General features: G+C 41.7%; 1 protein-coding gene across 1 annotated transcript; it reads right to left on the reverse strand.

The window, feature by feature from the left end:
* Positions 1 to 412: 412 nt before the first annotated feature.
* Positions 413 to 24,845, reverse strand: LOC140212217 (non-selective voltage-gated ion channel VDAC2). Its single transcript, XM_072282934.1, has 8 exons — positions 24,774 to 24,845; positions 20,516 to 20,565; positions 16,215 to 16,367; positions 13,750 to 13,802; positions 13,435 to 13,662; positions 12,878 to 13,028; positions 12,731 to 12,788; positions 413 to 8,064 (listed from the first exon to the last, which is right to left on the reverse strand). Exons 1-8 carry the CDS (start codon positions 24,838 to 24,840, stop codon positions 7,973 to 7,975), a joined length of 852 nt encoding a protein of 283 aa, XP_072139035.1. The 5' UTR covers positions 24,841 to 24,845; the 3' UTR covers positions 413 to 7,972.
* Positions 24,846 to 25,611: the final 766 nt, after the last annotated feature.

Raw genomic sequence — 25,611 nt, forward strand, 5'->3', positions numbered from 1 at the left:
AGACAGCCCACCATGTCCACGATCATCACTTGCACTAATTTCATGTCCTTGGTGATACATCTCAACTGATATGATTCAAGCAGTGTGTTCCATATCCCAACCCACCTCTAGTTGAAAAAATTCCCCAGATCCCTTATAAAATCTTCTTCTCACTTCCTACTTTCCTACTTCCTATAATTCCTCTGGCTAGGAGATATGTCCCATTATATACACCTGTTATATCTTCATACCTCTTACCCAGGATTACAGTGTTGCAGCCAGTAAGAACACATGCTTGATCTGGGGGTCAGAAGTATATTCAGAAGATTGAATAAATGCAATTCTGCCAATGTGGATATGGACATCTTCAAGTCTCATTAGACAGAAATGTATGGCAAGGCAAAGAGAATCAGTTACACAAATATACCACCTGTGCTGTGCACATTTCTTTATTGGTCACTGTTAAGCTAAAGGCACATGACATGAACAAAGTTAATAATACAAGGTTAATGATATATTCTAATCATTCATTTTATTTTAATTCCCACAAATCCCTTGTTATTTATACTAGAATAATGGTCCAACCTAATCATAAGATGCAGTGGGAGTGTCCTAAACCAGATCTTCACTGGCATCAATATCGTTGCACAGAAATCCCACGTCAGGGTACTGAAGCACAAGCCTTAAACATATAATCTTTATTGTTTACACACATCTTCCCTTAAATTATAAGTAAGATTCAGGCAAACCTGGATTTCCACAGATCCTTTCCAAGAGGACCTAAGCAAATTATTCTGAGTGTGTGGTTCAGAACGTTTCACATCAGTAGGTTATTCCTCAGTCAGACACACACAACAGTAACACCGAGTATTGAAAATAAAATTTAACTTCAGGCCCTGCAGTATCCTCACTGCCAGAAAGATCTGCAACTAGTAGCAGTGTACGATTACACAGTATGTTAACTTTGATGAATGTGAATAATCGACAGTGAAATCACCACGACAGAGAGTGGAATTCATTTACCAATTTACATCTGCTCTGCTGTGCCGTTGCTCACTGCAGCTGATTATTAGAGCTGTTAAAATAGTTGCTTACCAGGACCACAGAGCTACTCCCATACCTCGCAAAGATCAGCCCTCTCCTGCCACTGAAATTCTCAGGGCAATGAAAGCCGCAGCACAACTCTAATCAAATGCACATATCTTCATTAATGAAAAGAATGGTGAGTTTCCTTTCCATCCTGTAATTCCTCAACCCATTCAGTTCTCATGTACTGACAGGTTTCAAGATTTTATTTTTATTGAGATACAGCACAGACCCTCAGGGTCTTTGAACAGTGCCGCCGAGCAACCCCCAGTTTAACCTTAGCCTAATCACAGGACAAGTTACAATGACCAATTAACCTACCAACTAGTACACCTTTGGACTATGGGAGGAAACTGGAGCGCCTAGAGAAAATCCACGTGGTCACGGGGAGACGTAAGACTCCTTAGACAGCAACAGCAGTTGAACTCAGATCTCTGGTATTGTAAAGTGTTGTGCTAATCACTACACTACCGCGCCATGCGATGCAAGATGTCCAAAACACTAGACTTTAAAATATTGAATTTTAGCTTCCAGGATTTTATTATTGGTATTTTTCTCACAAAGTAGCTACAAGTAGATTAATTATGTTAGACTCATCCCCACAGATTTAAATTTTGCTTATGGGTCATTTCTGCTGCCACTGCAGAGAGCCACAGGAAAAATATCAAAGTTTCACGGCAATAGAGACCTCTACCTGGCATCAGAAGGCAGCAACCCTTCTTGCACTATTCTCAAAACCAAGTGATACAAATGTAGGGAATGAATCTTCAGAAAATGTAAAATGGAGATGTGCCTCCTTTAGCTGCTGTACACTGCTTTCTGCTTTTCACACCCACAGACCACCCTGAAAAGTGGACAAGAAAGTAGGGAACAGACATTAAAACTGGGGAAAATGTCTGAAAATAGTGGCCTCCACTACAAAGCTAGCTTCACTTGAGCTGTGCTACAGACTTATTCCTGACAACCTCCTCCATAATGATGGGTTTTATCTTATTCTCTGTAGTGATCTAACATTTAGGTGACAAACTCGTCAAGGGTGTGTAAAAAGATCTACCTTTTAATCAGGAAGGCAATCACGATTTTAAAAGCAGAGTTTCAGGCAGCTTCTCTTAAGTTGAGGTGCGACCAATTAGCAAGAGGCAGTGCATAAAAAGAGTTACCTTTCAGTCAGGTCCATGTTTAAGATTTAAAAAGCAGAATTTTGCGGCAGCATTCTCAGAGTTGGGTAATCAACGTCAGGGCGCATAATTACAATGGCTATTGAGATTTTAAAAGCAGAGCTTCGTTGAAGTTTTTCCAAGTTGTGGAGCGTCCAACTTAGGGAGCAAGAGGGATTCATTAGAAAGGGCCAATAAAAATAACTTAACTGCAAGCAAAGCAGCTATTTTTTGCAACTGTGCCAGTCTTTCAAATAGCTTAGGCTCATCAGGCTTGGATGAGGTAATATCTTGTAAATTGCTGTTTTCTTATTTGTTCATTCTTCATCTGTTAGGGCATAGTAATTTGGTCAGAATAGCTCCAAAGGCAGTGTTTTGTACTGTGTGTGGGACGTGGGAAGTCTCCCAGATAAATATATCTACATCAGGTATATTAAGGAACAGGAGCTGCAGCACAATGACCTTCAACACACATGGGAGAATGAGGTGTTAAGACGGGAGCTAGTCACCCCTAGATTGCAAGAGACAGGTAACTGGGTGACTGTCAGGAGGGGAAAGAAGACCAAAGATATAGGAGAATTAGGCTATTCAGCCCATCAAGCCTGCTCCAGCAATTCATCATGGTTGATCCAAGGTTCCCCTCAGCCTCAGTCTGCTGTCTTCTCCCCATATTCCTTCATGCACTGACCAATCTAGAATCCATCACCCTCTGCCTTAAGTATACATGAAGACTTGGCCTCCACAGCCGCCTATGGCAACAAAATGAATGATTCACCATTCTCTGGCTGAAGAAATTCCACTTCAGCTCTGTTCTAAAAGGACCCCTTTCTCTTCCGAGGTTGTGTTCTCTCGTCCTAGACTCTCCCACCATAGGAAAACATCTTCTGCACATTCACTCTGTCTAGGCCTTTTACTGTTCAATCGGATGGGGTCCATGGCATTCTCAAGGTAAGGATGAGCAGCCACAAGTCTTGGTACTTATTGGCACCAATGGCATAGGTAAAAGCTGAAAAACAGGACCTCCAGGGTAATGGTAGTAATCACTGGATTGCTATCCACGCTTTGCACCAGTGAGGGTAAAAATATGATGATTTGGCAGGTGAATACATGGCTGAGAAACTGGTGGAGGAGGGATTCAGATTTATGGATCGTTGGGATCTAGTCAGGGGAAGGTACGACGTGTACAAAAGGGACTGAATGGTTTACACCCGAACCCGAGGTCCAATATCCTTGCGGGTAGCTTGGCTAGAGTTGTTCGGATAGGTAACTAATTTGGCAGGGGAATAGGAACCGGAACAATAGTGTTGAAGATAAGGTAGTTGGTGCTGACAATAGGACAAAATTGCAGTCAACAGGATGAATTGCAACATTAAAAGCAGACAAAATCAAAAAAGGTGAATAAAGGACTGAAGATGTTATTTGAATGGTTGTAGTATGCAGAATAAGGTAGATAGTTACAGACTGGCACATATGTTGTTGTGGGCATCACTGAACCATGGCTGATATTATAGCTGAAAGTTTAATGTCCAAGGATAGACACTGTATTCAAAGGACAGGGAGGAAGGCAGAAGGGGGTGGCATTGCTCTGTAGGAAAAAAATGAAATCAAATTAGCAGAGGTAACATAAGAATCATAAGATGTTGAAATATTGTAAATAGAACTAAGGAACTGCAAGGGTAAAAAGACCCCGATGGGAGTTATATACAGACCCCAAGCAGCAGTAAGGATGTGGTCTACAGATGACAACGGGAGACGGAAAATGGATGCCAAAAGGGCAATATTACAAGTCATGGGGATTTCAATATGCAGGTAGATTGGAAAAATCAGGTTGGTGCTGGATCCCAAAAATTTCTAGAATGCCTCATAAATGCCTAGGCTTTTTAGAGCAGTTCGTGATCCACTAGGGGATCAACTATTCTGGATTGTGCATTGAGCATTGAACCAGAATTGATTTTAGAGCTTAAGGTAAAAGAACTCTTAGGACCAAGAAATAATAATAATATCAAATTCACTCTGAAATTTGAGAAGAGGAAGAAAGTCAGATATATCAATATTACAGTGGAGTCAGGGGAATTACAGAGGCATGAGAGAGGCGTTGGCCAGAATTGATTGGAAAAGAACACTGGCAGGGATGACAGCAAAGAAATGGCTCAAATTTCTAGAAGCAAGTTGGAAAGCACAGGATATGTACATCCCAAAGAGGAAGAAGTATTCTAAAGGCAAGTTGACACAACCGTGGCCAACCAAAAAAGTCACTAAGGTAAAGGTGGAACACGTAAGCTAACCAATAATATTAAAGAGAATACCAAACATTTCTTCAGAAACGAAGTGTGAAAGACAGGCAAGAATGGTTATTAGACTGCTGGAAAAGGATGCAGGAGAGGTAATGGGGGACAAGGAAACAACGGGCAAACTGAATAAGTATTTTGCATCAGTCTTCCGTGTGAGACACTAGAAGTTTGGTGGAAGTTCCAGGTGTCAGGGTCATGAAGTGTGTGCAGTTAACATTACAGTACTAAGGAGAAGGTTTGTAGAAAACAGAAAAGCTCCATGTATGTATCCAAGTCTCTTAAAAGACCCTATTGTATCCACTTCCACCACCATCGCTGGAGTTGACTGTTAAGGACGAGTTCTCAGGGTACTTGCAGGCACACAATAAAATAGGTTGTATTCAGCATGATTTCCTCAAGGGAAAATCTTGCCTGACAAATCTGCTGCAATTCCATAAGCAGGATAGAGAAAGGAGAATCTGTTGATGTAGTGTACTTGGATTTCAAAAGGCTTTAACAAGGTGTCACACGTGAAGCTGCTCAACAAGCTACGAGCCCATGGTATTACAGGAAAAACTCTACCATGGCTAAAGCAGTGGCTGATTGGCAGGAGGCAAAGAGTGGGAATAAAGGGAGCCTTTTCTGGTCGGCTGCCGGACCCTCGTGGTGTTAGGACCTGTATTAGGACCGATGCCTTTTTTTTTAAACATTTTATAGCAATGATTTGGATGATGGAATTGATGGCTTTGTTGCAAAGTTTGCAAACGATACAAAGACAGGTGGAGGGGCAGATGGTTTGTGGAAGTAGAGAAGCTATAGGACGTAGACAGATTAGGAGAATGGCCAAAGAAATGGCAGATGAAATACCATGTCATGAAATGTAGTCATGCACTCTGGTAGAAAAAATGAAAGAGTTGATTTTTTTCTAAACAGAGAAAAAATACAAAAATCTGAAGCGCAACAGACTTGGGAGTCCTTGTGCAGGATTCCCTAAAGGTTAATTTGAAGATTGAGTCTGTGGTGAGCTAGGCAAATGCAATGTTAGCATTCATTGCAAGAGACCTAGAGTACAAAAGCAAGGATATAATGTTGAGACTTTATACAGCACTGGTGAGGCCTCACTTGGGGTATTATGGAAGTTTTCAGCTCCTTATCTTAGAAAGGATGTGCTGAATCTGCAGAAGGTTCAAAGGAGGTTCACAAAAATGATTCCAGGATTGAATGACTTGTCATATGAGGATAGTTTGAAAGTTTTGGGCCTGTATTCACTAGAATTCAGAAGAATAAGAGATGATCGCTCATTGAAACCTATTGAATGGTGAAAGGCCTTGATAAAGTAGATGTGCAGAGGATGTTTCCTATGTTGGGAGAGACCAAGACACAGTCTCAGAATAGAGGGGCCTTTTAGAACTGAGATGAGGAGGAATTTTTTTTTTAGCCAGAGTGGTGAATCTGTGGAATTTGTTGCCATAGGCAACTATGGAAGCCAAGTCTGTGTGTACATTTAAGGCAGAGGTTGATAAATTCTTGATTGGTCAGGGCATGAAGGAAAAAATGGAAGGTAGGAGACTGGGGCTGAGAGGAAAAATACCATGATGAGCAGACTTGATGGGCTAAATGGCTTTATTCTGCTCCTATATCTTGTGTTATGATCTTATTAATACAGCAACATATTCACCATTCAGCACCTTAACTGCATTATTATCCACATTAACCAATCACAGCTTGATGATTTATTAAAAGGTCTTTGAAAATGGACTGAAAGGGCAAAGGCAGATCTTTGAAAAAGCAATACACAACGATTCCACAAAGCTGAAGCTTTCACTACTATTAAAGATAGAAAAGGCAGACCCAGCTGACCTACAGGAAAGAAAAGGCATTTCTGGCTGACCAGTCAGAAAACGCAGGATGAAAGGCAGTCCTGGCTGACCTGCAGGAAAGAAAAGGCATTCCCAGCTGACCGGTCAGAAAATGCAGGATAAAAGGCAGTCCTGGCTGACCTGCAGGAAAGAAAAGGCATTCCCAACTGACCGGTCAGAAAATGCAGGATAAAAGGCGGTCCTGGCTGACCTGCTCAGTACTTCCAGCGCCTTTTGCTTTTATTTGGAATTTCCAGCACCGGCAGGATGGATTTTATGAAGCGTTAGCACTACCTCAAAACAGCAGCACTCCTGTAACGTCATTACCATATGAGCTGGTGCCTGCTACGTCTGGCTTCTGATGAAGCTAGAACAACTTTAGACAGGCAAAAGCAAGTGAGAGGGCCCAACTTCTATCAACAGCTGATTTGAAAAAACAAAATCTTTGTGTAATTCCAGAAAAAGATCAATGGCAAAGTAATAAAGAAAATGTTAGTAAAATGTTAGTTGACATTGTAAGCACATACACCACCCAGCAACCTCCCTCAGTGATGTAGTGTCTGGGTGAGCCTGGACCCATTTTCACAACAAAACTCCAATATTCACCAATCTCCAGAATTAATTGAAGCAGCAAACTACTTGGCACCTTCATTAATTTGTGGTTACAAGTATCCTGGCTATATTTTATTTGAAATATAAGTTCTATTATTTTACCAATTAATGCAAACCCTCCACATTAAATGATGATGTTGCATGTAATCTTTGACTCTGCAGTGAGTAATTCTAAACACAATAGTGGAAAGTAAAATGTAAACAATACTTTAAGTTGAGAGCTTGGGTACCATTCTGCTGTTCCCCAGATGTCAGCACAACCCTGGGCTCACTCAGTCACACAATGCTGCTGAAGCTAGCATCAACTTATGGGTTTGTTCTGCAGTTTTATTTTACAAACATTTCCCTTGGGACAAGGATTTGCAAAATTTTGCAGTTTCTTCATCCACATAGGTGAGCAAAAGCTGAAGATGTGAGCTCAGTTCATAAAGAGCCTGGTATCTTTCAGAGCCACAAAAATGTGCTGCAAGTAACCCACTGTGCCCTCCAAAGGACAGGTAGCAGATTCAAACAGTACATACAAAAGAGTAACAATTCACTGGATTTCATTTTTTTTAATTATCATTCAGCATTAACTGTATGGATTTGGGATACCGAAAATAGTTTGAATTTTTGCTATACACAGAATCCATAAAATGTTTTAAGAGCAATTTGGATAATTTCATTTTATCCGGTCACAGCTGAACTGACATAGCACAACGTCTCAAAGTGGACATTAATCAGGAAACATGCACTCACGACTTCCTTTATATAGGCTTTTTCATTATTTAGATTGGTGTATTAAGAGTTAAATACATTTTAAATTACGAGTGATCTATGACTTCTGTATCACCTTCTAGAGAACCAATTTCACACTAAAGAACAAATGACATAGTAAAGTACTAAAAATACAGGTATGCGGCTGATTTGAACCTTTCTTTCTGGAAAAGCCTGTTGCTCAAGTTGGAATTACATGTCACGGCCAAACGTCGTGCTCTTCTGATATCCCTTTCCATCGGTGGTTCTCATCTTAAGCTTCCAATTCAAGACCCAGGCCAAGTTTGTGACCACCAGCATTGAAGCCCTTCCCATCAATCAGGGTGCACAGATTGAGTTTTATCCCTGAAATCAACAAGCCAACGATTAAAAACATTAGTGCTGTATTAGCATCCTTGTATTGAAATCTACTGACAAAATTTTTGGCAGAACAAGACACTGCATAAAATAAGCAGACCAGTAAAACCCAGTGCACAGGTTTCCTCTGCGTCCTCTGGTTTCCTCCCACAACCCAAAGGCACACCTGGTCATTGTAAATTGCCCTGTGTTTGGGCTAGGGTTAAACAGGTGGGTTACTGGGCTGGTAGAGCAATTCCTCGCTATATCTGTACAATCAGCTGGCAGCTGAAGTTGCAGCCCAAAGCCTCCCTTCAGCATTCCTTCCACTTTAGTAGACAGGAATAAGGCAACTGGGAACAGCCCACATTGATATACTAAACCAATCATCCTCAGAGTGCAACTAGGTAACCACTGGCAAGGTAACTGGACAACAAGATTGTGCACAGATATTCACTGACAGCGAATACCCACAGGTATTGTAATTTAGAACCTCCATCCCCACAGACCACCACTGTCTTTTCATTTAACCTTATTTAGTTTAGAGAAATAAAACAACTAAAAGGCATTCGGAAGCATTCAAACAATATATTTTCTGCTCATAAGACTTAGGAGCAGAATTAGGCCATTTGGCCCATCAAGTCTGCTCTGCTATTCAATCATAGCTGAATCCTTTCACCCCACCCCTCCAGCCCACTCCTAGGCCTTCTCCCCAAAACTTTTAATGCCATGTCCAATCAAGAATCTACCAATCTCTACCTTAAATACACCCAACGACCTGACCACAGCATACCTGTGGTAATAACTTCACCACCTATTGGCTAAAGAAATTACTCCGTATCTCTGTTTCAAATGGACACCCTTCTATCTTGAGGCTGTGACCTCTTATCCTGAAACCCCCATCATTGTAAACACCCCTTCTACACCTACTCTGTCTAGGCCGCTCAACATTCAAAAGGTTTCGTTGAGATCCTCCCCCAGCCCCACCCCTCTAAATTGCAGTGAGTACAGACCCAGAGCCAAACGTTCCTTGTATGATAACCCTTTCATTATGGAAACATCCTTGTGAACCTCCTCCAATGCCAGCACATCTTTTCTTAAATGCGGACCCCAAAACTGTTCACAACACTCAAGGTGAAGCCTCATCAGTGCCTAATAAAGCCTCAGCAAAATATCCCTGCTCTTGTATTCTACACCTCTTGAAATGAATGCTAACATTGTATCTACCTTCCATACCACCGGCTCAACCTGAAAGTTAACCTTTAGGGTGTTCTGTACAAGGACTCCCAAGCCAGATTTTTGGATTTTCTCCCCGTTTAGAAAATAGTCTGCACACCTATTTCCACTACCAAAGTGTGTATTTTCCAACAGTGAATTCATTTGCCACTCTCGTAATCCAAGTCCCTCTGCAGCCTACCTGTTTCCTCAACACTACCTGCCCTTCCAATCTTCTTTTTGTATCATCTACCAACTTGGCAACAAAGCCATCTATTCTATCAACTAAATCATTTATATACAGCATAAAAAGTGGTCCCAACACTGACCCCTGCAGAACACCAGTAGTCACTTGCAGCCAGCGAGAAAAGGATAATTTTTATTCCCACTCGCTGCCTCCTACCAATCAGCCAATGCTCTAACCATGGCAGTAACTTTCCTGTAATACCATGGGCTCTTAACTTGGTAAACAGCCTCATATGTGGCACCTGAAAGTCTAAATATACAACATCCACTACATCCCCTTTATCTATCCTACTTGTAATCTCCTCAAAGAATTCCAACAGGTTCATCAGGCAGGATCTTCCCTGAAGGAAACCATACTGACTTTGTCCTACCTTCTCCTGTATCACCAGGTATTCCGTAACCTCATCTTTAACAATTGACTCCAACATCTTCACAGCCACTGAGGTCAGAATAACTAGTCTATAATTTATTTTCTGCTGCCTTCCTCATCTCTTAAAGACTGAAATGATATTTTCCCAGTGTCCAATGATTTTTGAAAGATGATTCCACAATCTCTACTGCTACCTACTTCAGAACCCTGGGGTGCAGTTCATCTGGTCCAGGTTACTTATGTACCCTTGGGTCTTTCAGCTCCTTGTGTACCTTCTCCCTTGTAATTGTAACCTCTTTCAGAACCCTAGGGTGCAGTTCCCTTGGGTCTTTCAGCTTTTGAGCACTTACTTGTAATAGTAACTGCACTCACTTTTCTTGCCTCACACCCTTCAACATCTGGCACACAGAGAGTCATCCACAGTGAAGACTGATGAAAAATACTTAATTAGATCATCTGCCATCTCCTTGTCCCCCGTTATTATTTCTCCAGCCTCATTTTGTAGCAGTCCTGTATCCACTCTCATCTCCCTTTTTTTAAAAAAACATACTTGAAGAAACTTTTACAATCCACTTTGATGTTTGCTAGCTTGCTTTCATATTTCATCATTTCCTTCCTAATGATTATTTTAGTTGCTCTCTATAGGTTTTTAAAAGCTTCCCAATCCTCTATCTTCCTGCTAATTTTTGCTTTGTTGTAGGCGCTCTCTTTTGCTTTTACATTAGTTTTGGTCAGCCACGGTTCTACTATTTTGCCATTTGAGTATTTCTTTGTGTTTGGAATACATCTATCCTGCACATTCCTCATTTTTCCCAGAAACTCAAGCCATTGCTGCTCTGTTGTCATCCTTGCCAGCATCTCCTTCCAATTTACTTTGGCCAACTCCTCTTTCATACCACTGTAACTTCCTTTAATCCACTGAAATACTGCTATGTCAAATTTTACTTTCTCCCCATCAAATTTCAAGTTGAATTCAATAATATTGTGATCCCTGCCTCCTAGGGGTACTTTTACCTTAAGCTCCCTAATCACCTCTGCTTCATTGCATAACACCCAATCCAGTATAGCTGATGCCCTAGTAGGCTCAACAAACTGCTCTAAAATGCCATCGCATAAGCATTCAACAAATGCACTCTCGAGATCCATTACCAACCTGATTTTCCCAATTGAACTGCATGTTAAAATCTCCCATGACTAGTCAAGTCACTTTTTATTGTCATTTCGAGCATAACTGCCGGTGCAGTACACAATAAAAATGAGACAACGTTTTTCAGGACCATGGTGCTACATGAACAATACAAAAACTACATAAAACAACACAAAACTACAGACCTACCCAGGATAGCATAAAGTGCACAAAACAGTGCAGGCATTACAATAAATAATAAACAAGACAATATGCACAGTAGAGGGCCGTACCATATCATTGCCCTTTCCACACGCCTTTTCTATTTCCTGTTGTAATCTATGGTCCACATCCCAGCTACTGTTGGGAGGCCTGTATATTACTGCCATCAGGGTCCTTTTACACTTGCAGTTTCTTAGCTCAACCCACAAGGATTCAATATCTTCCCATCCTATGTCAGATCTTTCTACTGATTTGATGCCATTCTTTACTTGAAAGGTCTAGAGTGGATGTTTCATGTTTCCTATAGTGGGTGAGTCCTTGAAGGACATCAATTTCCTTTGGAAACAATAAAGTATTTATGTTTAGAACAGAGATGGAGGAACTTCTTTAGCCAGAGGGTAGTGAATCTGTGTACTGAAATTCATTGCCACAGGTGTGTGGCAGAGTCATTGAGTATACTTAAAGTGGAGGTTAACATGTTCTTGATTAGTCAGGATGTCAAAGGTTACATGAAGAAAGCAGGAGAATGGGGTTGAGAGGGATAGATCAGCAATGATGGAATGGCGGAGCAGACTCAATAGACCGAATGGTCAAATTCTGCTCCTTTGTCTTACCATCCAAAGCAGGAGCAGCATGGACAATAAATCAGCCACGATGGAATGGCATAGCATTCAATAAGTTGAACTGCCTAATTCTGCTCCAGTGTCTTATAGTTATGGGTCTTGTGAGCTGCCACTCATTTCTTGGTTTGGCTTTTATCATATATTGACAGGAAAAAAGGGGAGTGGAGTCAGCTGAATGGTTTTACAACCAGCATTTTTAAATCGGAAATCAGTTGAAAGGTGGGGAATTTCACTGAACCCCACGGGAATCTTATTCCAACCATTTTACACACAAAATGCTGGCAGAACTTAGCAGTTCAAGGTCAATGGTGGGTCAATGCTTCAGGCCGAGACCCTTCATCAAGACTGGAAAGGAATGGGGAAGAAGACAGAATAAGAAGGGGGCGATGAAATAAGAAGCTGGGAGGTGATAGGTGGAAGTAGTTAAGGGCTGCGGAAGGAATCTGATAGAAAAGGAGTGGACCATGGGAAAGATGGATGAAGGGGCAGCGGAAGGTGGTGAATGAGCAGATAAGAAAAGGCAAGGGGGTAGCCAGAATGGCGAATGGAAAAGGAGGGGAGGAGGATGAGAAATCAGTGCTCACGCTGCCAGGTTCGAGGCTATCCAGACAGAATGAGCTTTTGATCCTGCATCCTGAGAGTGGCCTCTTCATGGCAGTAGTGGAAGCCATGGACCAACACGCTGGAATGGAAATGGGCAGTGGAATTAAAATGGTTGGACACTGGGAAATTTGCTTGTTGTAGACAGTGAAGGAGCTCCGACCGCAACAGGCTGGATTTCCCATGTAAATCGTTATACAGACTGGCAGCTTAGACCTCATTTAACTATTTATCACAGCAGCCAGAAAACAACTCAAGGAATTGGAGACTTACCTGGCCTAAGAACCTGGCTGTACCCAATTCCAATTAGGCTCGAATTGTCGACCTTTGCCTAAAACAACAATCAGTCAATATTAGAAAGGCAAAAAATTTTAATTACATTAAAAATTCAAGGGAAGAGAACAAGAAAAGCATACTCACAGAAACAGAGGCCGTGGGGTCAAGTTGGTATTTAGCAGCAATGCCAAAGCGAGTACTGTTGTTGCCTGCAGTCCAGGCGAGGTTCACCGCCGTTTCCAGATTATCACTCACTTTCTGGTAGATGGAGCCTCCAAATTCAGCACCATCATTCCTGCAGGTTCAAGTAACCAGCTGCATCAGCTACTTCATGCAAAACTCAAAAGAAACTTTACAAAACAAGATCATTCACCAATACAAATATTTAATTAAAATAGAAATAATTACCTACAGAAGTAAAAAAAAAACTCCAAATATCTTCATTATACTATTAACACAACTTAAAACATTAACACACACACACACACAAAGTGCTAGAGGAACTCAACATCTATGGAAATGAACAACCAGTCAATTTTGGGCCAAATTATTTCTTCAGATCCTGAAGAAGGGTCTTGGCCCGAAACATTGAAACTTTCTTCATTTCCACAGATGCTACCTGACTTGCTGAGTTCCTCCAGAATTTTGAGAGTGTTGCTCTGGATTTCCAGCAACTGCAGAATCTTGTGTTTACAACTTACACATTGGTGTGTAACTGGAAGTCGCCTGTTTTGTAACCTACTGCGAAGTTGTTTTTGGTCAGTTTTGACTTAGCCGTGTCAAAAGACATTTGGTAACCAGCAAGCCAGCCCTCGTAACCAGCTACTGCCGAGGCGTGGATGGCGGGGCCTGCAAAGTCAAAGTCTACATCACAGCCCAGGTTGATATATTCTCGCTTGTAGGCAGTCTTCACCCTGCCACTCTTCTTGCTGAAGAGGCAAAAGGGGAAAGTTTAGCACCCTTTCTATACCAAAAAACAATAAAAATACTGCAATATTGTTCAGTGCTGGCATTACCCAGTGTTAGGCGAGAAGGTGGTGTCAAATGTTAACTTCAGACCTTTGGCAAGCTGGCAAAGTAAAAACAGGTTTCAGTGCACAACCCAACATTGAAGTCACTACTCTGGTACAAATGGAGCCAAAATACATTATGCAATATCACAAGGATAATTAAGAAAACAAAGAAACGAGAGGAACATGGAGATCAAGTACCCACAAAAATAGCCCCACAATTTCTCCCTCAGAACAATGAACACCAGTGGGCGAGTTGTACCTCACTGACACTACCAGCTATCCAGACAGGTAGCCGCATAGCCTGAATCCTTTGCTCACAACCCTCAAGTCAACTTCCAACACACCCTGTCATAATTCAAATCTTGGGGTCTGAGTCCATAAGACACTCAAAGCTGCTGCGCAGGTTGACTCTGTGATTAAGAAAGCATACGGTGTATTGGCCTTCATCAATCGTGGGATTGAGTTTAGGAGCGGAGAGGTAATGTACAGCTATAAAGGACCCTGGTCAGACCCCACTTGGGGTACTGTGCTCAGTTCTGGTCGCCTCACTACAGAAAGGGTGTGGAAACCACAGGAAGGGTGCAGAGGAGATTTAGGAGGATGTTGCCTGGATTGGAGAGCATGCCTTATGAGAACAGGTTGAGTGAACTTGGCCTTTTTTCCTTGGAGCGACGAAGGATGAGAGGTGACCTGATAGAGGTATATAAGATGATGAGAGACATTGATCGTGTGGATAGTCAGAGGCTTTTTCCCTGGGCGGAAATGGCTAGCACGAGAGGGCAGTTTTAAGGTGCTTGGAAGTAGGTACAGGAGGTGGGGAAACTGCTAGGGTCAGTTATCAAAGATGTGATATCGGCACATTTGGAAAGCGGTGAAACCATCGGACAAAGTCAGCATGGATTTGTGAAAGGAAAATCATGTCTGACGAATCTCAGAATTTTTTGAGGATGTAACTAGTAGAGTGGATAGGGGAGAACCAGTGGATGTGGTATATTTGGATTTTCAAAAGGCTTTTGACAAGGTCCCACACAGGAGATTAGTGTGCAAACTTAAAGCACACGGTACTGGGGGTATGGTATTGATGTGGATAGAGAATTGGTTAGCAGACAGGAAGCAAAGAGTGGGAATAAACGGGACCTTTTCAGAATGGCAGGCAGTGACTAGTGGGGTACCACAAGGCTCAGTGCTGGGACCCCAGTTGTTTACAATATATATTAATGACTTGGATGAGGGAATTAAATGCAGCATCGCCAAGTTTGCGGATGACACGAAGCTGGGCGGCAGTGTTAGCTGTGAGGAGGATGCTAAGAGGATGCAGGGTGACTTGGATAGGTTAGGTGAGTGGGCAAATTCATGGCAGATGCAATTTAATGTGGATAAATGTGAAGTTATCCACTTTGGTGGCAAAACAGGAAAACAGATTATCTGAATGGTGGCCGATTAGGAAAAGGGGAGGTGCAACGAGACCTGGGTGTCATTATACACCAGTCATTGAAAGTGGGCATGCAGGTACAGCAGGCAGTGAAAAAGGTGAATGGTATGCTGGCATTTACAGCAAGAGGATTTCAGTACAGGAGCAGGGAGGTACTACTGCAGTTGTACAAGGCCTTGGTGAGACCACACCTGGAGTATTGTGTGCAGTTTTGGTCCCCTAATCTGAGGAAAGACATCCTTGCCATAGAGGGAGTACAAAGAAGGTTCACCAGATTGATTCCTGGGATGGCAGGACTTTCATATGATGAAAGATTGGATGAACTAGGCTTATACTTGTTCGAATTTAGAAGATTGATGGGGGATCTGATTGAAACGTATAAAATCCTAAAGGGATTGGACAGGCTAGATGCAGGAAGATTGTTCCCGATGTTGGGGAAGTCCAGAACGAGGGGTCACAGTTTGAGGATAAAGGGGAAGCCTTTTAGCACCGAGATTAGGAAAAACTTCTTCACACAGAGTGGTGAATCTGTGGAATTCTCTGTCACAGGAAACAGTTGAGGCCAGTTCATTGGCTATATTTAAGAGGGAGTTAGATATGGCCCTTGTGGCTAAAGGGATCAGGGGGTATGGAGGGAAGGCTGGTACAGAGTTCTGAGTTGGATGATCAGCCATGATCATACTGAATGGCGGTGCAGGCTCGAAGGGCCGAATGGCCTACTCCTGCACCTATTTTCTATGTTTCTATGTGTCTATGTCAGGGGTAAGTTTTTTTTTTGTTGTTGTTTTTTTTTAATATATACGCAGAGTGGTGAGTGCGTGGAATGGGCTGCCGGCTGTGGTGGTGGAGGCGGATACGATAGGGTCTTTTAAGAGACTCCTGGATGGCAACATGGAGCTTACAAAAATAGAGGGCTATGGGTAACCCTAGGTAATTTCTAAGGTAAGGACATGCTCGGCACAGCTTTATGGGCCGAAGGGCCCGTATTGTACTGTAGGTTTTCTATGCTTCTATGTTAAACCAAAACAACTATTACCTGGTCTTCAATAGCAATTTCTGTGCCCAGAGTGTTGTCGGTATTCCATTTCTCTGTGAACGTCAGACCATATTCAGACCATTTATACTTGGTTTCCAAGCTTCCGGAGACTTTGCCGCTTTCGGTGTTTGATGATCCAGAAGTTGTGAATTCCTGTTTAATTTTGTTGAGAAATAATTACAATTAGCACTCAATAATGTTGGTAAATACACACAAAGTTAAGTAGTGGATTCTTAAAAACCAATCCAGGGTTGGCTCCCCGGTTCAGTAGGACTGCTACAATGAGAAGATGACAGCCCATGATATTTATGAAATATGTATTACAATTCTATAGAGGACACAGAAGCACCTCAAACAGTATATGCCATTAAAGCTTTTAAAACTGGCATTATCCTAAGGATAGATTTATATTTCAATGTTTATTGTAATTTAAGGATCAAATCAGATGACTCAAGAAATTAAGTGCTTGGTACAAAATTCGTAAAAATAAAAATCACAGAACCCAGTTCAAAACTGAAGCAATTAAAAAAAAAATCCTGGTTTCAGATTTGCTGCTGCTACAACCATTCAGTAATTTAATTAACATAGCAAGTTTAGCACAACCATTGATGCACAAGTTATAGTTGAATTTCAGGATTTTGTCAAACTCTGTAAAAATATTTCCAATCTGAAAACAGTTCAGCATCAGGAAAGATAGAGCATGACTGTATTAAACTTCCTGGGAATGAATAAATGTTACTCTGGGCTCGATTAACATAGAGGCTAGTCAGGCAACAACCTAGAAAGATAAGTCAGTTAATTGCAAGTTTCCACTCAGCCACAAAAGGCAATCTTGTACCTGCATTATGTCAGATCCCAAGGTATCCTTGTGCCTGAGAGTATGACAGGCACATCTGCACTTTGTTACGTTTATAGCTGATTGGCGAATAAGCTCTCTTCCTCCTGCTGCCGCCGTCAGGAAGGAAGGACAGTAGCCTCAGGACCAGTTATTACCCCTCAACCATCAGGTTCCTGAACCAGAGAGGATAACTACACTCACCCCAACACTGAGTTGTTACCAAAACCTATGGACTCACTTTCAAGGAATATTTATCTCGTTGTCTATTTTGATTGCTTTATTTATTTATTGTTCCCTTTCTTTTTGTATTTGCAGTTTGTTGTCTTGTGTACATTGGTTGCCTGTCCGTATTGTTGGGTGCAGTCTTTCATTAATTCTATTGTGTTTACTGAGAATGCCCACAGGAGAATGAAATCATGGTTATGTATGGAGACATATAAACATTAATAAATTTACTTTCAACTAGAACTCTAATTAACAGCAGCCAAAAAAAAAGTAATTGGGGTGAAGCATAAGCAGCCAGCATGACAATGGGCCAGTGTGAGATTGGGGAGTCAAGGCTCCGGCTCAGGAGGAAGAATAAATGGCCCAGGTACGAGAAGCGAGAGCAGCTCTTTGAAGGTTTCAGTGAGAAAGCACGGGTAAGGTTTTGATTTCTTGTTTCTCTTTGGTCCTTGGTTTATTGTTGGCAGGATTAGATGTGGGAAGTCGGGGAACCCCGCAGTCTCCTAGATGATGTCTGTGGGACCAGCTCCTGACAAACTGGGTCAAGGAGCTGCATCTGGAGGGTTTCAAGAGCTTATGAGCATAAGAGAGCTCAAGAGCAAGGGTTTCATAAATGACTTTTAGTGGGGTGGTCAAAGTTCAAAGTAAATTATCAAAGTACATCTATGTCACCACGTGCAACTCCCAAGACCAATTTTCTTGCGAGCATTCACAGTAAATACAAAGAAACATAATACAAGCAACGTTAGACGACACCCAGCAAGGCAGACAAAGTGAGCAAAAGGCAAAAAACTGTACAAATGCAGAAAGAGAAAATAATAATAAATAAGCAATAAATATCAAGAACATGAGATGAAAGGTCCTTGAAAGTGAGTCCATACGTTGCAGGAACAGTTTGGTGATGGGGCAAGTGAAGCTGAATGAAGTTATCCCCTTTGGTTCAAGAGCCTATTATTTAACAGGTAATTATTCCTGAACCTGGTGGTGTAGGTCTTGAGGCTCCTGTACCTCCTTCCTGATGACAGCAGAGAAGAGAGCACAGCCTGGGTGGTGGTGGGGTCCTTGATCATGGATGCTGCTTTTCTGCGACAGCACTCCATATAGGTGTGCTCAATGATGGTGAAGGCATTACATGCCTAAGGTACAGGCTTCAGATAGACTGGTGACTACTAAGAAACTTAAGGTATAGGCAACTAGTACATATTTCTCTGTGGTCATTCCCCTCACTAACTGGGATACCTCTTTGGATACTGTTGAGGAGGATGGTCTTTCAGGGGGGTAGTAAGTGGCAGTAATCAGGTTTCTGGCACTGAGACTCAGAGAAAGGGTGCAGAGTGAGTGATTAAGACTTGATAGTGAAAGAGATACTATGGCCGCAGTTGACACGCCAGGATGGTGAGATGCCCTCCAGGTATTAAGGACATCTCTGAGCAGCAACTGAAAATTCAAGGGAGAAGGTGGACAGTCAGAGATCATTGTAGTGATATAAATGATACAGGCAGGACAAGAGATGAGGTCCTGCAGGATGAGTATAGGGAGTTAGGCAAAATGCAGAACCCAGTAGCGACCTCCAGATTACTGCTGGTGCCACATAGTAATAATTCTAGGAACCGAAAGACTAGCCAGATCAACGTGTCACTGTGGAGCTGTTGCTCAGGCAGGGATTCAGATTCTTGGATAATCTGGATCTCTCCTGGGGTGAAGGCAACCTGTACAAGATGGAAGGGGTCGCACCTGAAACCAAGTGGATCCAATATCCTACCTGGGAAATTTATTTTACCTCCAGGGAAGTTCTGCACTAGATCTAAGCTGGGCGGGCAGTGGAACACAGCCACTGAGAATACAGGAGTACATGTAGCAACTGGAGTCTCAACTGCAGCTAGTTTCCTCCTTCACTATCAAGTCTCAATCACTCACAGTGCATAGTGTAAGCCTTGCAATCTGGATAAGCAAGTTTACAGTAAAAGGGCAGACAGGTCCACTGCTTAAAACTGCATCTATTTCACTGCACAGAGCTTAATGGGCAAGGCAGATGAAGAGGATATAGATTTACTCTAGGAACTGGGATACCGTGGCTATAACCGAATCATTGCTGAGAGAGAGGAGAACTGACATCTTAATGTACCAATGCTTTAGGCATGACAGAAATGGTGGAGGGGTGTTGCATTTTTCATAAGGGAGGATCTTACAACAGTGCTTGAGGATATTCCTGAGATGCCATTTGGGTAGAATTTAGAAAAATGGATTTGGTTACTACAGACCTCCCAGGAGTGAACAGTAGTGAACCAGTGGAAGTAGTAGAGGTGGGTACAGTTGCAACGTTTAAAAGGCATCTAGATAGGTACATTGCGAGGAAAGGCTTGGAGGGTTATGTTCAAAACATGGGTAAAGGAGACTAGCGAGGAGGACCTATCCTCCCTGCTATATTATTCCTACTGTATAAAATCTCAGTCTGGTGGGCATCTTAAAGAAATGTTTTTCACACAGCATGTAGTTCCCATTACACTGATGTTACACAAGGTAAAAGAAAGCAGGAAGATAATTTTGAACATCTACAATGGGATTTACCAGTTTGCACTGCAAATTTTAAATATTCATACTTGGGTATCATGATGAAGCAATAAATTGTGCATAAATACTGTTTATGTTATAAACAGACTTCACATTTTGCGATGTACTCAGTTCACAATATTACACAACTTTAGTAAAGGTGTCTACAAGATTGAAAAATGACTCATGCTCCCAGCTGTAATAAGGACCAACAGAGGCAAGGAAACTCCCTGTCAGGGGAGGTGAAAGGTGGTCTCTGCTGACATATTGTATTGGAATAGGCCAGTCACTTTCGCAGTATCAAATTCACATCTCACCATTGCTCCTCACAAAGGCTACAGTTGAGGGACAAGAGACAATAAACAGGTTAAACCCCCAATTAATTTTTCATGGACAATCAATTACTGTAAACATTTCTTAAAAGATACTCACCAGCCAACACCGGGAACTAAACCTTGAGTTATGAGCATATAACACTTCCCATACACCTTATTTCAACATCACCATCAGTGTTCTAAACCTCCCAGCAATGTGAAAAGAAGCTGTCACATTCTGCCGAACAGCAATTCTGAAATTGATTCAGGCACACCGTTACAACAGGAAACAATGTACATTGTTGCCTGTAAAAAAACATGCTGTACACAAACATTACTGAGGACACGAGTAAACTGGAACAAGCTGAGCTCACCACTCCACTCTGTGACTTTGTTTTCACTTCGAGTTTTACCAAACCGAAACCTAGGATACAGGAACAGCCAGTCAGACAGGCCTTTACACTTATGAAGAATAAAGAATCAATTTGAATTGGTGACTAAAATCCATCCTTGTTAATGGCATCTAAATGTGAAATATTTAACAGGGAAATAGAAAGCAACTGAGATATGAAGTGACTTTAGTGACAGCAAGATACACTGACAAAAAAAAACAATGTTTTAATGAATATGAGAAATAACAAATGTTATATTCATCAAGAAAGGCTGAATAAAATGAAAACAAGTCTTAAGATTTGATGGGGAGCCTCCTATGACTCCATTTTAGGTCCATAAAATCAAGAGCCATTAATTGATTCAGCAGAACATTCTCTGAGACAGCGGTCATGACTAGAATTAACTCCTGCCTGACCAAAGACCTAGACCCACTGCCCCTTGAAAGGCCTATGAGTGGATGTGGAAAGGACGTTTCCTATAGCTTGGGAGTCTAGGACTGGAGGGCACACACTCAGAATATAATTTCTCTTTAGGACAGTGATGAAGAGCATTTCTTCAGCCACAGTGTGGTGAATCTGTAGAATTCATTGCCACAAGAAGCTGTGGAGGCCAAGTCATTACGTATATTTAACGCAGAGGTTGATAGGTTCTTAATTAGGAAGGGCATCAAAGGTTATGGGAGAAGGCAGGAGAATGGGGTTGAGAGGGATAATAAATCAGCCATGATGTAATGGTGAAGCAGACTTAATGGGCTGAATGGCCCAATTCTACTCCTATGTCTTCTTATGGTCTAATTTTCCACCACAACAGACACAATTTGACTGGCTCTGTACTTGATCTTTGACTACCTGGACAACAGCAATACCCATGTCATGCTGCTGTTCACCAATTACAGCTCAGCCTTCAACACTTCCATCCCCTCAGCACTAATCAACAAGCTTCACGTCCTGGGCCTCTGTACCTCCTTTTGCAAATGGATTACCTTCCATTAAATAACATCTCCTCCTTGCTGACAATCAGCACAAGTGCTCCAAAAGGATGCAAGCTCAGCCCACTGCTCCACCGTCTCTACACTCATGACTGCGTGGCCAGGCACAGCTCAAATTCCGTCTAAAAATTCATTGACATCACAATTGGCAGAAGCTCAGATGGCAATGCGGACATGTGCAGGAGTAAGATCGATTGGGTGGTTGAATTGTGACACAACGACCTTGTGCTCAATATCAGCAAGAGCAAGGAAATGATTGCAGACTTCAGGAAAGGGAATTCAGGAAAATAAACCAGTCTTCATCACAGTCAGTGATGGAAAGGGTGAGCAACTTCAAGCACCTGGGCATCAACGTAGAGGCAGGAGCTTCTATCGTGGCCCTAAGTCATTGCCGCCTTCTTGATTGTGTCATGCCAGCAGCTCTACTTCATTGCTTGAGGAAACTTGGTATGTCACAAAAGACTCTTGGGTGAGGTGGAGAGCATTCTGACTGGTTGCATCACAACCTGGTATGGAGGCTCCAAATTTGCATCATTGGCACAACCCTCTACACTACCCAGTACATTTTCAAGGGGTGGTGCCACAAGGTGGCATCCATCCAGCACATGATCTCTCTTGTGGAAGAAGTACATGAGTCTGCAGATCTACACTCAATGCTTCTTCCCCTTCACCATCAAATTCTTGAATGGTCCATAAACCCTACCTCATTATTCCTCTTTTGCATGCTTTTAGTAACTTTGAAATTTTTGTCTTGTACTGGAAAATGTTGCAAAACAAATTCACAACGTTTGTGATAATAAACCTGATTCTGATTTGATGTAACATTCAAAGGCTGATTTAGCAAGAGTGTTATTCTGTGTGCACTAGACATCATGTACAGTTGGTACATAGTCTGCATGGAAGTAGCTAACAATTGCCCTACTGAAGAATCACTGTCGCAGAAGCAGGCTAAACCAAAGCTAAAACTCGATAGTACAAGTAACACAACATACTGGTGAACCTTAATGTCCCAACAGCCAGCTGGTGAATTGTCCATTCTAAGGCTATCCCAATTCCAAATGGCAGGATTACCCAAGTGTTTCAAAGTGAGAATAAGATTAGTGGCAAATACAGGAATCTCAAACACTAATCCAGTAAAGATGTGGAGATGCTGCAAACCTGACCAACCCAAGCGAAAGTACTTAAATCTGCTGGATACCTAACCACAATACAGGCACAGAGCCAGTCTCCAGGTAAAATGAAATCATTTCATTTCCAAACTCCCATCACAAGCTGTTTATCATTTCTACACAATAGAAAAAATACAAAAATATTCATTCATTGTGCATAGGCTGTGTCTATCAGTCTCATTTATCTCAAATGCAACAACATCCCCACTTGTTTATGACTGAGTAACAGTACAGCATTCACGCCCAGCGGATTATCAGCACCCAATTGCCCACCATTGAGAATATAAATGCTGCCTGGGCAGGGTGAAAAGCATCATCAAGGATGCATCTCACCCTAACCATGGACTTTTTACTCTCCTCCCATCCGGTAGGCACTACAGGAGCCTCCGCTCCTACACCAGCAGGCACAGGAAGAGCTTCTTCCCTGAGGCTGTGACACTGTTGAACCTCACATCACAGCGCTAAGCAGTATTGCACCCATATTGTACTGTCTCAGTACTTTTATATTTGTGTGCTGTAGCACTTTAATTTTTATTCGCAGTTATTTTGTAATTAACACTATTCTTTGCTTTTCTGGTCAGATGCTAACTGCATTTCATTGGCTTCGTATCTGTACTCGGCACAATGACAATAAAGTTGAATCTAATCTAATCTAATCTAAGTCAATGCTCCACTTTTCCTTGGAAACCAAAACACACTCACTAAACATTCCACAATGAAGGCTTGAGATTGGTCATTTACAAGACTCCACAGGATCAGAAGAAGCTGCCCAAAGTTGTAAATTCATCCAGCTCCATCATGGATACTAGTCTCCCCAGCATACAGAACATCTTCAAAAGGCGGCATCGACCGTGAAGGACCCCCTTCACCCAGGACATACCCTCTTCTCACTGCAACATCAGGAGGTGATACAGGAACCTGAACACACACACGTTTCAGCAGCTTCTTCCCCTCCACAATCAGATTTCTGAATGGACAATCCATGAACACCACCTCAGTAAATTTGTATTTTATCTCTTTTTTGCAATGTTAATTTAATGTTTAAAAAATATAATTTACAGTTTTTGTTACTTTGTACTGCAATGTACTACTGCTGCAAAACAGATTTCATGACATACAAAACTGTGCAAAAGTCTTTTACTATATTTATCAACATTGAGCGGAGAGTGAGTTTGTAGATTTGGTGGGAGTGAAGGATGTTGGGAATGACAAAGGTGGAGCGCCATGGAAGGGGTGTGGGACAGGTGGTAAAGAAAGAGTGCCAGGGGTGGCAGAGGTGGAAACACACCCAGTCCTGAGACACCAGGCAGGGTCATTTGATTCCAAACAATTGGCTTATTGATTACAGAATATCTTTCTGGTGCTTCCTGGTCCCTCCCCTCTCCCCAACCACAATTTCCCTCTCCTTGCCTTCTTCCCACTCTCAGTCCTTAACAGAGACCCATATCATGATTTCTGTGGCAACAGTACAGTGCAAAACATGAAATTACTACTGTACCATGCAAAAGTCTGAGGCACCCTAGCTATATAAATGTACGTTAGACTTTTGAACAGTACTATATGACAGGTGATATTAAACCTGATTCTGATTTCAGAGAAGCAAATAGTCATCTGTGACAGTTGAGCTACTTTTGAAATAAAAAGTCACCTCAAGTCTGTCACACAGTGAAAGGGAAAGAGCCAACTGAAGATCGGCTCACACTGAGCAAAGAGCTGAAGAAACACACGCTTGGTTATTCATGAACAAGGTCAATCCCAAAAATCACAAATGACTTTCGAGAATGTATGAAAAATATTTCATTGGTTATACAAATTGGCAGTTGAGGAACAGAAAAGAAGATGGGGGAAAATTCAAAATGAGTAATAGGAAAAAATTCTAAATATACAAGGAACTTAGTTGAGCATTTGTAAAGGAGCAGAGAGTAGATTACAGGCGACAACCGGAGATAAAGAGCTGGAGCAGCAGTGGTGTGCTACCTGAAAGGCATTCTTCAATAATCTAATTGACGATGATGAAACAAGCTCAAAGAATATGCAATCTAATCTATGTATTAAAAACAGAATGGGTGTAGAAATATTTACCATAGCCTTTGTTGAAAATATCTCTGGCTGATTTGCCAAGGTCTGCATATGATGGAGGTACAGCCATTGTATCTGTGGAAAATAACATTTAATGATAAACCAAAGGACTTAACCAGATCATACCAATCCCTAACAGCCCACTTCAAACAGGAACGGGATAAAACCAACTCTAAAATGCTTAAAGATAAGCAAATATCTTGTAGGTATTTACTGTAAATTCAACTGCAGGGATTTCCAATAATCAATGTAGATCAACAAATTCAAGAGTTTAAATGTAACCTGTTACAGTGAGGAAATTTATGCCAACTTCAAATAACCTATTGCAGGAGGTATAAAAGGTTCTAACCCAGCCTGAAAGTACATTGATGAATCTGTCAAACTTTTGCCCTTAAATCTACATCAGGTTTGTCCTAGACCTCACACAAATTTGATGACATTACAGGAGTTTGGGAAAATATGGTTAATATTGACTAACAAATGGATAGCAAGGATTTTAAAAAATGGAAGTTATCCATCTAAATGTACAAAAACATTAGCTATGGAATACAGAGTTTAAATTGTGAAGTACACAAGTTTACAGTTTAAACTCCAATCCAACCATTTTTAAGTCATCTACTGTTCAGCACAAGGATTGCTTTATGTATGATTTTGTTGCAGCCAATATGACAGCAAAGCTTAGTTTCTTTAAAACACAACTACCACACGAGAATATCAAAGAGACTTACTGCGAACACTAAAATAACTGGCCACAATGATTGAAACCCTGCACTGGTGAAAATAGTTCACAAAACCTTTACAGATTCACCTGTGACATTTTACCATCTCCCATTTCACATGA

This window comes from Mobula birostris, chromosome 18 (genome assembly GCF_030028105.1).
Source record: "Mobula birostris isolate sMobBir1 chromosome 18, sMobBir1.hap1, whole genome shotgun sequence".
NCBI classification, from domain to species: domain Eukaryota; kingdom Metazoa; phylum Chordata; class Chondrichthyes; order Myliobatiformes; family Myliobatidae; genus Mobula; species Mobula birostris.

Excerpts from the sequence above, each read along its gene's own strand:
- LOC140212217 (XM_072282934.1), bottom strand. The coding sequence starts at position 24,840 with ATGGCTGTACCTCCATCATATGCAGACCTTGGCAAATCAGCCAGAGAT. Across the intron at positions 20,566-24,773 it reads TATTTTCAACAAAGGCTATG|GTTTCGGTTTGGTAAAACTC; the intron begins GTAAATATTTCT and ends CCTGTATCCTAG. Across the intron at positions 13,029-13,434 it reads TTCCAGTTACACACCAATGT|GAATGATGGTGCTGAATTTG; the intron begins GTAAGTTGTAAA and ends TTGAACCTGCAG.